Below are 16,594 nucleotides of genomic sequence, written 5' to 3' on the forward strand. Positions count from 1 at the left end.
TATTGTACCAAGATTTCTTCTATATTAGATCCTCACCAAATAGTCTTACGGTTTTTTAACATGAAAATATTTATTTCTGGCTTTTAACCAACATGTTTCATATATATTTTTCATTAGGGTTTGAACTGATAACATTGTTTTTCGGTGTCTTATGGGATCAGTTTTAGAGTGTGGCGATAACTTAATCAGTTCATTGTTAGAGTCTGATAACCAAAGCCCTCTACCAAAGGCCAGCTTTCATAACTGCCTGGACATATTGAACCAGGAAGTTGCACATTTTTTTTTACAACTGGAACGATTTATTGTACTAGACAAACATTTGATATCAGTGAAAATATTTATTAGCGTTTTAAATAAAGATAAAGAAGTGTTCTGAAGAAAAATAAAATCAATCCAATCAGTAATAGGAAGAAAATGGACAAGACAACTACTAGATAAGAAACATTAAAATTCACTCGCAGTTAAATTGTAATAGAGCAAGGTTTATTTGATAAGAAAGGAAATCATACAAGACTAAAATGAGCTAACAGGAAATGCAAGATGAATAGTCGTGACCGATCCAGACTATATGAACATACAGAAGGACATTCCTCCGTGCAAAGATGGACTGGTGGACAACAGGATGACCAAAGGCCTATCTGGACTGGTCAGTTTGATGATCAGAGACATGCAAGGGATTATTATGAAAATGAGCCTGGAGCATTTGTTAATGGTGCTCTTCAGATAGAACACCTGAATGGAAATGGACATGAGCCCAATTATCATCGTGAAGACAAATATGTGAACTCAGACTGGCACCAAGAGCAGAACGTTCCCCAATATAACAGGGGACAGAAGGATAATGGCAATCAAGACTGGTATGAAATGGATGATCTCGAAAAGAGACAGAGGGGAGATGTTGGTCAGAGGAGGAGGCCTTATTCTGATGGCCATAATGGGCCAATGTATAGGAACTCTGTAGAAGCCAAATCTGCAGAGGAAGACCACTACTACAACACCCATGTTCAAGGCTTGGACAATCATGACATGCAAATGCAGAGACAAATAGACATCCATGCAAGAGAATATGATGGTGTAAGTGGAAACAGGCAAAGGGGCCAAAACAACAATGAACAAAGAGCTTCATATGATGACTATTATAATACAGAAGAGGATACATCTAATGTTAGGTATAGGAAAGGTGAAAGAAGACAAAATCTTGGAGAAAATGAGTATGACACTAGACACACACACTATCTGCCCAGGAGTGATGGATATGAAAGATCCAGAACTGAGCATACAGAGGGGATGTATGAAGCTTCTGATGATGTACAACCTCATAGAACACCTAGAAGTCGAGGCCACGGATTTGATAACCAAGGATTTGAACAGGATGAAGACTTTGAAGAAGAGAAAGAGAAGAGGGCTATCATGAGGAGAGTCAACAGATCCATGAGGTACAAGTCCTCAAAAAGGAGGAGAACAAGACGGTTTCAGGACAATGACGACCACAATAACAGGCTTTCATTTGCTGATGGCTTCAAAACCCTAATACGGAAAAAGAATTCAATTCATCATGACTCTCGTTCTCCATTTGATGGGGCTAGGAGTTCCATAATGGGAAGTGGCATATACAGCAATTCTGTTGATAGTGACTCAAAGCTTCCTAGCAACAGAAATGTTAAGAAAACAAAAAGCCTGAAGTACAGACTGCAGCATTTAAAGCGAGAAAAAGGTGAATTGAAAACAGAAGATAGAGCAGATGCACTGCGTACCATAAACAGGTACAGTAACTGAAGGAATTAAGAGAACTAGATCTTGATCTGTTAAAAAAAATGAACGAAAATCAATCAGGTTCTTTGTTCATGCAGGCCATGAAGCCAATGCATTAAACCGCATATTATTTTAGTGTAGTACAAGTACAATATTTCCTCTTGAGTATGATAATTAAATTTCTCAAAATCTCATTTTGCAGGGACCAAATTGTTTCTCATGAGTCATCTTCACTGGAAGGCTGGGAAATGAGAAAATACCAAATTGCCATGGTAACCATTTTCTCTCTGTTGCATATAGAACTTAAGAATTATTGTATTATGAATTGAAATGTGTAGAATGTTCTATTCAGAAATCTACTGCCAAATTATCAATTATGAAATGTAGACTTATGGAACTTGCATACCGATAAGAGGTGCTTCAGCTTCACCCCAGTGGTTATGTGTTGCTTCTTCATTACTAAATCAGCTAAAACCAGGGACAAAGACCCAAGAGCTGCTGGCATTGTCTGTCCATGGCTTTTAATGTCGCTTCTTCAACAAGAACCAAATCTCCTAAAACGTTTCCATGATACATTAGGTGGACTCTTAGATGACACAGGAACTATAAAGTAGTTGGGGCAGAATTACTGAAATCGGCTGCATCAATTAAAGTTGAATTAGCTACCAATTAAGCTTTTAATTAACTGCTTGAAATACATAAGGTTTGGTATAGAAAATATTTCTTAAATGTTTAATAACTCACTGATCACATGTTTGTTTACTTATTAGTAACAGTCTCAGGATATATAGAGGTGCTATTGTTGTTTGACGTGAATGTTTAAACTTGCTCCTGGCTTGTGCTTGCAGCTGTTACGACCAATGCAGGAAGTACTAGCCTCCCTTTGCTGTTGTCTGTCTCATTTCCAAGTGTTGTTTCCAGGGTTTGACACTAACTATATTTCCCAGGGATCATGTAGGGACACCACATATTAAAATCAAGTGTCTCTTCCTTAAATTAAGGGTCCCTTCAAAAGAAAATGTTCTCTGTGATAATATGGCATTATATACGCCTGCTTTACAAAGAGTTCAACATGAGATATGGTGTAAAAGGGCTCCCAAGTTTTTCAGTTTAGTATATTACAAGTGTATACATAAAGCTGCTTTAAGCATTAGATTCCTAAATATATGGATGAAATGCTACGAGTTTGAATAATGTAGTACGTAACACGGTTTCATTGTTTGTATTGGCAATTACATCATCATTTTGCTCTCAGGGTTACAATCTAGTGTATCTGCTTTTTTTACAAAATATAGAGAATTAATTATAAAATGAGGTGAATGCAGATCATCTTCTAAGGAACATTTAAAACATGAAGTTGACGAGCAAAGCCAACGTTGTGCTCTTCCAACAATATTGTTTTTATTGTTGATTTATTTCTGCTTGAACTATGGTGTCCCATAAAGACACCTGACTGGGAGGTTCTAGTGTCCCTCCATGAAATTTGATGTCCTTTGGTTTCCGGGACATCGTTAGTGTCAAATGCTGTGTCTCCCTTCATGTGTATGATATGCTTAGCTAGGATTGTTGTGTGGTACCTACATGTATGTTGATCTTTGTTGCTCTTGTAAAGTGTGTCTTTGTGCGTGCTGTTTTCCCTGATTTGTCTAACATGTGTTGCTGTAGTTATGGTGTGTAAGCCATTTATATATACACATGTAGGTCCTTATCTTTAATGTATAAAGACTTTCTAAGTTGCATGTCTTTTTTGCAATAAATACTTTTGAACAAATGCTTTATCACTCAAAGTAAGGTTTCTGTTCATACTGCAACTATTTAAATAAATTGCCTTATATGCATTGTTTCCGCTTTTTAATCTCATAGGAAATATTTTGAATTAATAGCAATGTATTATGTTAAGCTGTTTAAATTCAAATCAGAAATATGTATGCCATAATATGGTTTAAATTGCATAACTATGGCACCAAATGAAAACCAGTTAATGTCAAAATGGTACTTTGCATCGGAGACAAATAACTAAAAGTGAAATTGAAGATCCTGTCATTTTTTTGCACAATGTTGAGGTCTTGTGCAAAACTGATGTAACTATATCAATTTTATATGGAATTCAAACTGCTTTGCACTAAGACTGCATGTACAGGGATTGCATTTATCCAATGCATTTGCCACCTTTTTATAATTTTGCTTTCTTATTGGAATGGGTGTTTTCTCAAAAAAAACAGAATCAAGGAAGTTTAATGAAGTTTTGAGCCCAAATGCATATACTGGTTTTTCATTCGGAGCCATCGATAACAATTAGCTGCAAACTGACTGTACTTAAGTATTATGATAACATGTTTTCCAGTATCTTATTTATTATAGCAACTTTCTTTGAACATGTTCTTCCAGTATCATATTTATTAAGAAAATAATTGAGCAATTAATTTATTCAGCAAGAACAAAAACAAATAAAAAACAACCCATTCATATAACTTAACAATTGATGAAATTGTATTAATCGATGTTCCTTTGTATGAACATTTTCCAGCATTATATACTTTTGCTTAAACCGCCCTCAATTGTTCTTTTCAGAGTTTTTTACACTTTAAAAACTGGGTGAAGAGTTGGTTGTATCAGTTGGAGCTGTGGGCCGGAGCCTTCAAGATCATCGAGGGTAGGAGTTTAGGCTCATAGTTTTTAGCTCAACTATTCGAAGAATAAGGAGGCTGTACTACTCACCCCAGCATCTACATCAGCGTTAAGTTTTAGGGCATATGTGGAATTTAACTTATAACGTCTATACCCTTCATTCAATTGACTAAATGCTTCACTAAATTTTTAAGACTCATCTTACAATTAGCTTACATAATACCATTTCATCCTAAATACAAATAATGGCCCCTGATTGACTTAGGGACTTCATTGTATCCAGTTAAAGTCAAAGGGCAAATTAGGATTTCTACTAATTATTTCTATACCCTTTATTTAATTGACTTTACACTTCACATGTTGTTTACTTTAGTAAAAATTGATGGATAGTGATTATAGTTGTGATGGATAGTGATGAATGTTTGTGTGTCAGAAGCGTATGTGAAGAGCTATCTTTGAATTTAAAGAGTTTTTCATTAGAAGTTTTGTTTATCTTTGAAATTATTACTTTTTACTTTTTACAACAAAAATATGTAATATTTGTTGTCAAAATATTAAACACATATATATAAACAGAAAAGAAATGAAGAAAATATGGATATAAAATACAAATTTTGTACAAGAAATCCACTGTACTCAACATGTTTCACTTAGACACAGTTTTTCAACTTTGATAATAATCAGTCCTGTTTTTCTATGCAAATATAGCAAAAGTATTTCTGATTATCAATCATTATCTTCCTCCTGAACAAGTTTATAATCTTTCATTGTATGATATTGTATGATGTTCAAAGCACACAGGATGGCACATAGGTTTTTGACATTGTTTGCACTCGAATGGGGTCTGTTTTCGCTAACATCCTGCACACTCACTTTTTGCCACATTGCAAACAATGCAATTGTGCATTGGCTTCAATTTTTTGGCTCCAGGCTACGGTTTGATATGCCCGGAAAAGTAACATTCCGTCAGTCTTGCATCCATTAGTTTGCTGGGTTTCCTTCCGGGAGTTTTTGGCCGAGGTGCTTCTGGCGCTAATCGAATCAAGGCGTTGAATATACCATCTTTGAACTCCATGTGTGATTTCTTCCTTCCATCTTTGCAATACTTCTTGTACAGAATGTTAGCATTTACAATAACCAAGTCGAATAAATGGAAGAAAACTTTCTTCCACCGTTTCACACATTTTCTTAGGAAATCATAATACTGAACTATTTGGTCATTCACATCAACCCCACGGGCAAAGATAAAATGCCCGTATGGAACTCCTTTTTAATGGTCACCACATTGTAATTACCTCCCTTGTTGAAGACTGTCGTCTGTAGCATCATGGAAACCTTGTCTTGTGGCAATATTAAGAATGCTAGTTAATTATTTCTCGCTTCGAATGTCACCATAAAACAGTTTTAACGCACTATTCAAGAAATAATGGTTCACTCTCCTTAGGACTATTTAAAGACCGATTTTACTATTGATTTAATCGGAATCACTGCGCGCATATCCATGACAACCACGAATTATCTCATATCCATACGCAATTATTTTCACTTTGCACAAAAGAGTTCCAGCAAAAAACTCATTTTTACTTAATTATTTTTAACTGAGGTGGGAGAAAAAGCATCTACCATAGCCGCTCGCGTAAGAAAGGGTAAACCTCGTTTCCGCAAAACACCCGACGCTCGGGTCGGAATGAACCTATCTTACACTCTCGGCCATGGAAGAAACTCATAATCTTTATCCTAATCAAGTGTTAAAGATTTCTTTAGTTGAAGTTACCTTTAGGTTAACACAAGGTTTAATAAATAAAAAAATACCAATCACTTGTTTGGTATTTGTTCATTTAAACAAAGGTGGTCTCAATTGGTCCGAAGTTGTTCAACACGGCGCATTAATCGAAAGCTAACTCTTCAATCTTCAATATCTTACATCATATTTTTTCTAGTACTGATATTAAGTCAGGTAATGCATGTTCATGACACGGAAGGATTATAACAGCGACGAATGTAGTTTTATAATTAAACAATGTAGGAATAAGCTAGGTTTAAACCACATCATCCTGCGATTAAACAATATTTTTACATATAAAATGCATGTCGACATTGAAAACCAGTCGAGTTTAATTCGTTGATCTTGTTCAAACGCAAGTAACAAAGTTAAACGTTATACTTAACTAAAATGACAAACATTGCCTTTCATGAGTTCTGCTTACATGAACTGGTGACCAAATATGTAAGGAGCGATTTAAAAGTTCAAACGTAAATGGGTAATAAATATACAAGCTCATATAGGAAGTTGCTTTTGACATGCACCAATCGGCATTCTACAACAATTAACACAAAATGTTGATTGATTAATATTATAACACACACACACATATATATTAAGCTAAAATATCAAATGTAAGAACGGCATCAGCATAACATGAACTTTTTATTATGATATTTACAGTGAAAATGGATATATTTGTCGTGTTTTTTTGTTATGAGAATGGCACATGAGTCTTTTCCGATGATCTTTGTTGGAAGCTGTTTCGACAAATTTCATCTAGCCTTTTCCCAACGTACACCTAAAGTTTCCCTTTGTATTGCATTTCTGTCTGTGGGTGCTGTCGCTTTCTTTCTGCGTGAGGCCAGTCTTGACCTCACCTTGTGATCAAACGAATGCTCACTGAACACTTCTTCTGTTTTGTTGTATCGCTGCCATTTGTTTTGGTTGGCTGTTTAGATATCCTGCATTCATTTCGTTTAGGTTGATGAAGGGAAAGACTCTCTTATTCGTGTAATTGGTCTAAAAGATAAAAATGCATTCCATATGATATATCGAAAATTGCAAAACATCGATTAACACGTCATACAATAAAAGTATACTGATGTGCAGATTTTATCACAGATAATGGTTTAACAATTCAACTCTAAACGTGTAATACATCAATTTGTCACAGAAAACAAATCATTAATGATGGTAACCTTATAAATTTGTAAGCAGAAGATCAAAAGTATAAAAAACAGCAGTCTCGATGTGATTTTCAATGATTTTATAATTTTAGATGATGTTATAACTATGTAAAAAGAACAATGGTATAGCAAAATATCAGTTGAGTTTTATGGGAACCTATATGTTTGGCTTGAACACTAAAACTAAGTCAAAGAATCTGCAGTCCAGATGGCAACCTAAATATGGAACTGCAACCTATCTCTTCAAAAATCGGAGCTGCAACCTATCATTTTCTTTTCGTTCTTATATCTTTTAAAATCATTAAAATATTCGTTCCCAAATGCATGTGCCTGTTATGTTTAAACAAAACTTAAGTGTTTTTTGCGATTTTCCCAAATTATAACCTCATTTTCCGCTAAATCCGAGCCAAAATGATAAACGGAACTGTAACCTACCAGTCGGATTTCGTACATTTTGGAAACATTGCAGAAGTGTTCTCGAGAACGGTTAAAGTTTCAAGGAAAGCATGGATATGCTTATACAAACTAGGTAGGTGGGCATATGATAGGCTATGTTAAAAAATAAAGAAACTATTATAATTATATGTATTACCTTGATTTTCGGCTCGAGTCGAGCGTTTTGGTGACGCCATCTTGCACTGAAACCTACCATTTGGTCACGTGGATTCCCCGTCGTGTACTTTCATACTTTCGCTTTCTACTTTCATTTTTGATTTTGTTTATTTACACTTTTTCAACTTATTTTCAGATAAACAACCATTCATTTACAACAAATAATAATAATGATAATAATAATAATAATAATAATAATAATAATAATAATAATAATATTATTATTAATAATAATAAATGTACTTAAGTTGCAAACATACTGACAAAGTAATAATGAAAATAATAACCTTCATATCATTGATAGTGACATATGTCCATTTTTGCATTCTGGTATGTGGTTTCCACTGCGTTGTAGCAAGCTTTTTTTTGGCATAAAGATTCTTCTGGGTGACAAATATCTGCCACATTTCATTGTCAAAGATAATGTTAAACAAATCGATAGCTTCTGCATCCTCTGGCAACTCGCATGACAGCCTAATTTGTCCAGAAAATGGCATGACAAATGCTTTGCCATCTTCAGAGCTCCACCCATTCTCAGTGTCAACATGTAAGTCCACATTTAGACTGGCTTGTTGCATGTCAATTTCACGATTGAGTATAGCAGTTGCAAATAATTTGGTCTAAATTATCATTGTCCCAATCATTTTCATCATTAGTTCTGTCACTAAAATCAATATCCTCAAAAATTTGGTTTAAAACTTGATCATTATTCATTCTGCGTCGTTCTTCTTCGGCCTTCTTGATTTTGGAAAACGGGACAAAGTAAATCCTCAAACATTACGCAATATCGGAATAATTCTCATTTCAATGGAAGATATTTTTAAATATAAGGCTTTCCCATGAAGTCACCTGTATATATATAGTAAATATCTATAACAAATATTTTTGTTTACGATAAAAACGAGGCTCTCTATGGGACACCCCTTATTGCGATAATAGGTCGTGCTTGCGCTGGTAGTGATATAAAGCAGGCGCCACTTGTAGTCATGCTCAACACGATATTGAGGGCTAACTGTTACAATTTTCAGTTACGTCTTTTTTTGATAAAAGTAAAGATAAAGGCTTTTACTTTTTCCTATCTCGTACAAAAATTAATTTCTCATTGCCCAGTAAAGACCTGGATTGGTCTCATTGCGGTGTTTCTAGTTATATTTTTAACCAGGTTTTCACACGGCGAAACCTGGTTATTAGAATGATGAACGTCATTGATCGGGCAAGCTGGCTACCAAACTTGGTATAAGGAAGAGTTTATGGTGACCTTTCATTGGATTGTTGGGACCCTTAAGGTCAAGCTCATTGTTACTAAAATAGAAATAAGTTGAAACTGAATAACTTAAGTTAGGGTTGATGTATTGCAACAAAACTTTGTATAGGAGAAGTTTAAAGAAGCCTTTGATTGGATTTACTTGTTGCTCCAAGAATCATGGTCAAGGTCACTGTTACTTAAAAAAGTAAATTTGTTAGTATTGAATAACTTGAGTTAGGGTTGGCATATTGTGACCAAACTTGGCCATAAGGACAAGTTTAATGAGACCTTTCATGTGATTTGTGTGGGGGCCTCAGGGTCAAGGTCACTGTGACTAAAAATAAAATATCAGTTTGGTACTGAATAACTTTAGTTAGGGTTGACATTTTGTGACCAAACTTGGTATGTAGAAAAAGTCTATGAATGACTTGCATGAATTTGCCTTTGGGGCCCCTAGGGTCAATGTTAAGGTCACAAATACTAAAAACTGTTTGGTACTGAATAACTCTAGTTAGGGTTGACATGTTGTATGTAGAAAATGTTTATGGAGGACTTCTATGGGATTGCATTTGGGGCCCCTAGGGTCAAGGTCAAGGTCACAGTTACTGAAAATTATTAACTGTTTGATACTGAATAAATTAAGTTAGGGTTGACATATTTTGACCAAACTTGACATTTAGGCGAGTTTATTGAGTACTTCCATGGGATTGCATTTTGATCCCCTAGGGTTAAGGTCAAGATCATCGTTACTAGAAAAAGAAGAAAAAACAGTTGAAACTGAATTCTTTCAACAAAGGCAAAGTTCATCTGTCAATCACTGCAAACCTGGTTTCTTCCCATGAGGCGTTTCTTGTCTACTTTTTGATTTGAATTTTTTTATTGTTTTGACAGGCACTTATTATATCATTATTGCATTCATTTCTAAGACAAAGCGGCTTATAGTAGGGTGCACTGTCCTTAGGCAGCTCTTGTTATAATCACTACCACAATGTGGGCTAGAGCCTTCAGGGTCATTGAGAGTAGGAGTATAGCCTCATAGTCTTTATAACTGCTGTTATGTTGAGGTAATTAATAGTAACACATTTTCACATTTATGGAAAAATTAGTTAATTTGAAGAAAATAGACTATTACTGAAATTTCAAAATTAAAAATAGGGAATTGCAGTCATTTATTTCTTTTTGCATTTAAATACACTTTAATTTGGGATGTAGGAGGCTCAAGCTATAATGCAGCTAATGAGCGCAGACAGACCTTTATTAACTCTAAAACAAAGACAATAATATGTCAAATAAGACTGAATCATCTACATTTTGTTTATGGAATATCTATAAATGTTAGGCGTGTAGGTGGTGATATGTTTTTTTCATCACTATTGTAAGTTATGTTAGGATATATGAATGGAAAATGCATGAAAGGTTTGAAAGGGGAGGTAAGAATGTTACTTGGTGAATGACATAAAAATGGCTTAGCTAAACCTGTGAAATGGACATTGAATATTATCTTGGGGTTACTTGTTATAAACCTTTTATTTTTAAACCTTAAAAAGCTAAGCTTTTGTTAAGTTAAGGTAGAGAGTCAAAATCAAAAGAGAAATGCTATTCCTCCCTCAATAATGATAGTACCTCTCAACTTCTATTGCAGGTCACTTTGGGCAGGCAACAGTGTCGTATTTCCGATTCTTGCGCTGGCTGTTGTTTCTCAACCTGTTCCTAACCATCTTCATGATCACTGTGGTTCTCATGCCCTTTCTCCTGCTCCCCACCGCCTCGGGAGACAACTTATTCAAGGCCTCTGTCAATGAGTGCACTTCGCTCTACCACTACGAGGCTGTGTATTTCAGTGGGAACTACACAGACTTTGTGGAAGAATCCATTGATTCAGGCTTTACCTCTCAGTCTGTACTTGACATCCTCCAAGGAACTGTAAGAGAAAATAGTTTATGATATATTTTCCTGTTAGGCTCTGAAAATGATGCTTAAGCAAAAAGCGTTATAAGTACATGTAAGGTTTAACCAGATGGGTTTAACATAAACCCATAAACTGTGGGTAAACCTTTCTCTTTAAATAGTTGTTTGAATTTTGAAGTTTTTTGCTCTGACATATTATTTTTCAACCAGTATTTTCCTATCCCTGCAGGGTTGGCTGGAGAACACAGTGCTGTTCTATGGAGGGTATTTCAACCGGACAAGCAGACTTCCCATCGGTGATTCCTTCACCTATGACATGTCCTTGGCCTACCTTTGTGCTGTAGGGGTTGGCTACATCCTCAGCTTTATCCTACTTGTTAAGAAGTAAGTTGCATGTTTGGTTAGGTTAATTTAAAGGACGCTTGCTGTTTGTCTTGCATCTTTTAATGCTTTTTAACCAGGTTTTCACATAGTGAAACCTGGTTATTAGAATGGCGAACGTCGTTGTTCTGGCGGCCGGGCAGCGTCAAACTCACCTATGAAACTGAATAACTTTAGTAAGGGTTGACATATCTTGACCAAACTTGGTCCATAGAAAGAGTTTATGGGTACCTTTCATGGGATTGCGTTTGGGGTCCCTAGGGTCAAGGTCACTGTTACTAAAAATAGAAAAACGGTTGAAACTGAATAACTTTAGTTAGGGATGACATATCTTGACTAAACTTGGTCTATAGGAAGAGTTTATGGAGACCTTTCATGGGATTGCGTTTGGGGTCCCTAGGGTCAAGATCAAGGTCACTGTTACTAAAAATAGAAAAATGGTTGAAACTGAATAACTTTAGATAGGGATGACATATCTTGACTTAGCTTGGTCTATAGGGAGAGTTTATGGAGACCTTTCATGGGATTGCGGGGTCCCTAGGTTCAAGGTCAAGGTGACTGTTACTAAAAATAGTAAAACGGTTGAAACTGAATAACTTTAGTAAGGGTTGACATATCTTAACCAAACTTGGTCTATAGAAAGAGTTTATGGGTACCTTTCATGGGATTGCGATTGGGGTCCCTAGGTTCAAGGTCAAGGTTACTGTTACTTAAAATAGAAAAAGGTTGAAACTAAATAACTTTAGTTCGGGATGACATATTTTGACTAAACTTGGTGTACAGGTAGAGTTTATAGATACCTTTCATGGGATTGCGTTTGGGGTCCTTAGGGTCAAGGTCACTGTTACTAGAAATAGAAAAATGGTTCAAACTGAATACCTTTAGTTAGGGTTGACATTTCTTGACCAAACTTGGTCTATAGAAAGAGTTTATGGATACTTTCATGGGATTGCATTTTGGGGTCCCTAGATTCAAGGTCAAGGTCACTGTTACTAAAAATAGAAAAACAGTTGAAACTGAATAATTTTAGTCAGGGTCTACATATCTTGACCAAACCAGGTATAAAGGAAGAGTTTATGGATACCTTTCATGGGATTGCGTTTGGGGTCCCTAGGGTCAAGGTCATTGTTACTAAAAATAGAAAAACGGTTGAAACTGAATAACTTAAGTTAGGGTTGACATATCCTGACACAACTTGGTATAAAGGAAGAGTTTATGGATACCTTTCAATAGATTGCATTTAGGGTCCCTAGGTTCAAGGTCACTGTTACTAAAAATAGAAAAACAGACACAGGCTGAAGTTCTTCTGTTAATCATTAAAAACCTGGTTTTGTCGCATTGCGGCGTTTCTTGTTGCAATATTACTGTATGTAGTTGGCATGATTTTTTTCTTTACATTTGAAACATATATATTCCACCAACAATTGCACTTCTTAATTTTTAAATTGCTAAAATTTTCCGTTCAAATATGTTAACAAGCCCAGTACTCATGAGGTTAAATTGTAAATATTCTGTCACCACCACGTTCTATACACTGGGTGACATAATGTTTTTATTCTGATATCCTTCATGTGTCTGTCACAGTTTCATGTCAGCTTCAAATCTTATTAACACCTCGAGAATTTCCAAGACAATGGTATCAAATGTTCAGCATATCCATGCAGAAAACACAATTTATGCATGCCAAGGTCAAGGTCAGAGCTCAAGGAGGTCAAGGTTATTGAATGTCAAAGGTTTGAGTCATAGTATTCTAGTCCAATTCAAACATTGAGATTATTTGCAGAACCCCTATCATAGAAGGGCCAGCCCAAGATCAAGGTCACAGTTCAATGTAATAGCATTGAGCCATAGCTTTTGTCCACTCCATATATCCTTACCTCCATAAGAGATTGTCATTAAATTGAATCCAAATTGAATGAGAATAGCATGGCTGTTTGTTTCTTAAAAGAGCTGTGTAGTTTTATTTTTGTTTCCAAAAAATGAAAATGCTATGTAAGCATTAATAGGTAAAGCTGACCATGAAGCATTTCAATGTAAAATCATTTCTTTTTTTCCATGCCAATTTTAGTTCAGCAAAAGGCATGAAACAGAGCGTGTTGACGTCGGTCAGTGGCAGTGGTGTGAACATGTACTGTGACAAAGTGTTTGGGGCCTGGGACTTCTGTATCTCACAGCAGAAAACTGCACAACTCAAACACAAGAGCATCAGACAAGAAATCATGGTAAAACTTACATTGGGACAGCAGCATTTTTGTTTTTTTCCCAGAATTAATACTGATCATAAAAAAAAATAACCCCATTGTCAGCACTGAGTTTTAGGCTTCATGTCTAAATATTTCTCGGCCATCTCATATAATGGTGGCGTCTGGGTGTTATATCAAATTTAGTAATAGCTCAAGTTTTGCTTAATCAAAGCTGTGCTTATTTACTTTACCCAGAATGAACTGGAGTACCAGAGGCTACAGTGGAAGAAGGACAGCCGGACCACTAGAGAGAAACTGAAGCTCTACACCATACGATTCCTTGTCAATGTCCTTGTTATTGCCATTCTGTCAGGGGCTCTTTATCTGATATACTTCACCAACCAGAAACTTGTAGAGGTCAGTCTATAGTTTATTCTCTAATTTTATTATGCTGTTTTAAAAAAAGGGGCATATAGGTTTACAAGTAATGGTAGACATGAGAGTCTTTAGATCTGTTTTGTCTTTTCCTCACAATAACTAAAGATACCCAAAAACTAAGAAAATTCTGTGCCAAGTTGCTCTTGATCAGTAGATGTTTGAACAAAAACTCTACTACGGTTTGACAAAGGACCACAAAACTTAAGGGGTTGCCGTTGACCAGAGGATGATACTCTTTTTTTATTTTATTTTTATTTTTTGGGGGGGAGGGTGCAATTGGGGAGGGGATCATTAGATCAAATGTCACAGTCCACAGTCTCATTAAAGCTTGATCCGCATTTCAAAAGGCCAGATATTTCTTTTTTCACCTTCCTGAATACTTTGAGCTACTATTGATAATCAATACATTTCCTCATAACACATCTTGATTATGTCGCTCCCATTGTTCTTGCCCCTTTTTGATTTTGATATTAGTAGGTCAAAGGTCAAGGCTGTGGTGACCTTCAGGTGAAAAACGATACATTGGCAGTTACCTTAAGCTGAAAAGTGGTTTCTGCTCAATAAGTCAGTAGATCAGTGGTCAAAACGCAGTGAACTTGAGGTTAAAAAAAGTTTCTGTTCAATTACTATAGAACTTTTGGGCCCAGGAACTTCATACTTGGTATGCAAGTTGGTCATGACTAGGAGATGATCCCTTTTGCTTTTGAGATCAGTAGGTCAAGGTTGCAGTCATCTTTAGGTTAAAAAAGGTTTCTGATCAATGTGCAGGTACTCTACCACCACGGAATCATTTTCGATGAAAAGCAGGAACTCTTCCACCTCTGCATCATTTTCAATGAAAAGCAGGCACATTTATACTACATTACATTTTTAATGAATAGCAGACACTCTTCCACCTTTGCATCATTTTCAATGAAAAGCAGGCACTGTTCCACCTCTGAATCATTTTCAATGAAAAGCAGGCACTTTTATACTACAGCATCATTTTCAATGAAAAGCAGACACTCTTAAATTCCTGCATCATTTTCAAAGAAAAGCAGACTCTGTTCCATCAAAGCATCATTTTCAATGAACAGCAGGCACTGTTACACTACGGCATCATTTTCAATGAACAGCAGGCACTGTTACACTACGGCATCATTTTCAATGAACAGCAGGCACTGTTACACTACGGCATCATTTTCAATGAACAGCAGGCACTGTTACACTACGGCATCATTTTAAATGAAAAGCAGGCACTGTTCCTCCACAGAATCATTTTCGATGAAAAGCAGGCAGAGTTCCACCTCTGCATCATTTTTAATGAAAAACAGGTACTGTTTTACTATGGCATCATTTTCATCACTGCATCATTTTCAATGAAAAGCAGGCACTGTTCCACCATGGCATCATTTTCAATGAAAAGCAGGAACTGTTCCAATATGGCATCATTTTCAATAAAAATCAGGAACTGTTCCATCACTGGAGCATTTTCAATGAAAAACAGGCACTGTTCCACCATGGCATCATTTTCAATGAAAAACAGGCACTGTTCCACCACAGCATCATTTTCAATTATTTTCACAGGACATGTTTAAGTGTTTTCTGTTTTCCATTATTTTGTTTTTGAAAATTCAAGGTGAATTTCAAATTTAAATTTATCAATGTTAATCAATGTATATATGTTGTTTACTGTATATCCTTTTTCATATGAAGGCCAAGTCAGCTTATATAAGAAAATGTGTCAAACACAGGAATATTTTTTTACTTCTACAGGACATTTTTTGTCTGAAATGTTTGTATGTTATTTATTTTGCTTCCAGCTGCAGCACAAAGGTGACCTTGACAGTAGTGTTCTTCTTATTGTCCAGTATCTGCCGTCCATTACAATCACTCTGCTCAGCGTGATTGTCCCCATCATCTTCAACAAACTGGTTATTGCTGAGGACTATATGCCGGCCTTTGCAATCAGGATCACACTCATACGGTAATGATGGTATATAAAGGGAATCGAAACAAAAATTCTTACTACAACTGTGTCCCATGGGTTGGTTGAGATGGATAATATTTTAATAATGATATAGCCTAGTTTTCAATAAAGAATCTTAGTCATTAACTCAATTATTTTATATCTGTTGAAACACAAATGTGAAGCAAATTGACAAAAATATGACTAACATAATTTCGATCTATGACTTAAATTGGTTAAGATATGTATTGAAATGGACCTTGGGCCTGGAACCACAAGCTCATCAGCTTAAGACTTGTAATTGTTTAGCTCTAATGGTAAATTATTACCTAAATAAAATAATGTGTTTATAAAATAATGTGTTTTTATTTTCTTTCACACTGTGTTTCTGCTGAGTGGCATAATAGTAACTGAACAAACTGACAAGGCCAACATCTAGTGCTTATCCACTTTTATGACATTGGGGTTAGGGTCCTTTTTGTATAGTTTACACTTGCTTATGAGCTCATTAATAAGAAAAAAACTCATAAACTGTCCATCTGTTTC

The 16,594-nt window shown here is 35.7% G+C and overlaps 1 protein-coding gene across 1 annotated transcript in view; it reads left to right on the plus strand.

The window, feature by feature from the left end:
* The first annotated feature begins 422 nt into the window (after positions 1 to 422).
* LOC128206230 (transmembrane channel-like protein 7) overlaps positions 423 to 16,594 on the plus strand; it is a 34,725-nt gene continuing 18,553 nt past the window's right edge. Inside the window, exons 1-8 of the mRNA XM_052908563.1 lie at positions 423 to 1,763; positions 1,955 to 2,024; positions 4,324 to 4,405; positions 10,833 to 11,113; positions 11,328 to 11,482; positions 13,548 to 13,701; positions 13,918 to 14,079; positions 15,903 to 16,066. Of these exons, the coding sequence (XP_052764523.1) occupies positions 541 to 1,763; positions 1,955 to 2,024; positions 4,324 to 4,405; positions 10,833 to 11,113; positions 11,328 to 11,482; positions 13,548 to 13,701; positions 13,918 to 14,079; positions 15,903 to 16,066 (2,291 nt within the window). The 5' untranslated portion in view covers positions 423 to 540. The remainder of the gene's footprint in view (positions 1,764 to 1,954; positions 2,025 to 4,323; positions 4,406 to 10,832; positions 11,114 to 11,327; positions 11,483 to 13,547; positions 13,702 to 13,917; positions 14,080 to 15,902; positions 16,067 to 16,594) is intronic.

The sequence above is a fragment of the Mya arenaria genome, chromosome 2 (genome assembly GCF_026914265.1).
Source record: "Mya arenaria isolate MELC-2E11 chromosome 2, ASM2691426v1".
Lineage (NCBI taxonomy): Eukaryota > Metazoa > Mollusca > Bivalvia > Myida > Myidae > Mya > Mya arenaria.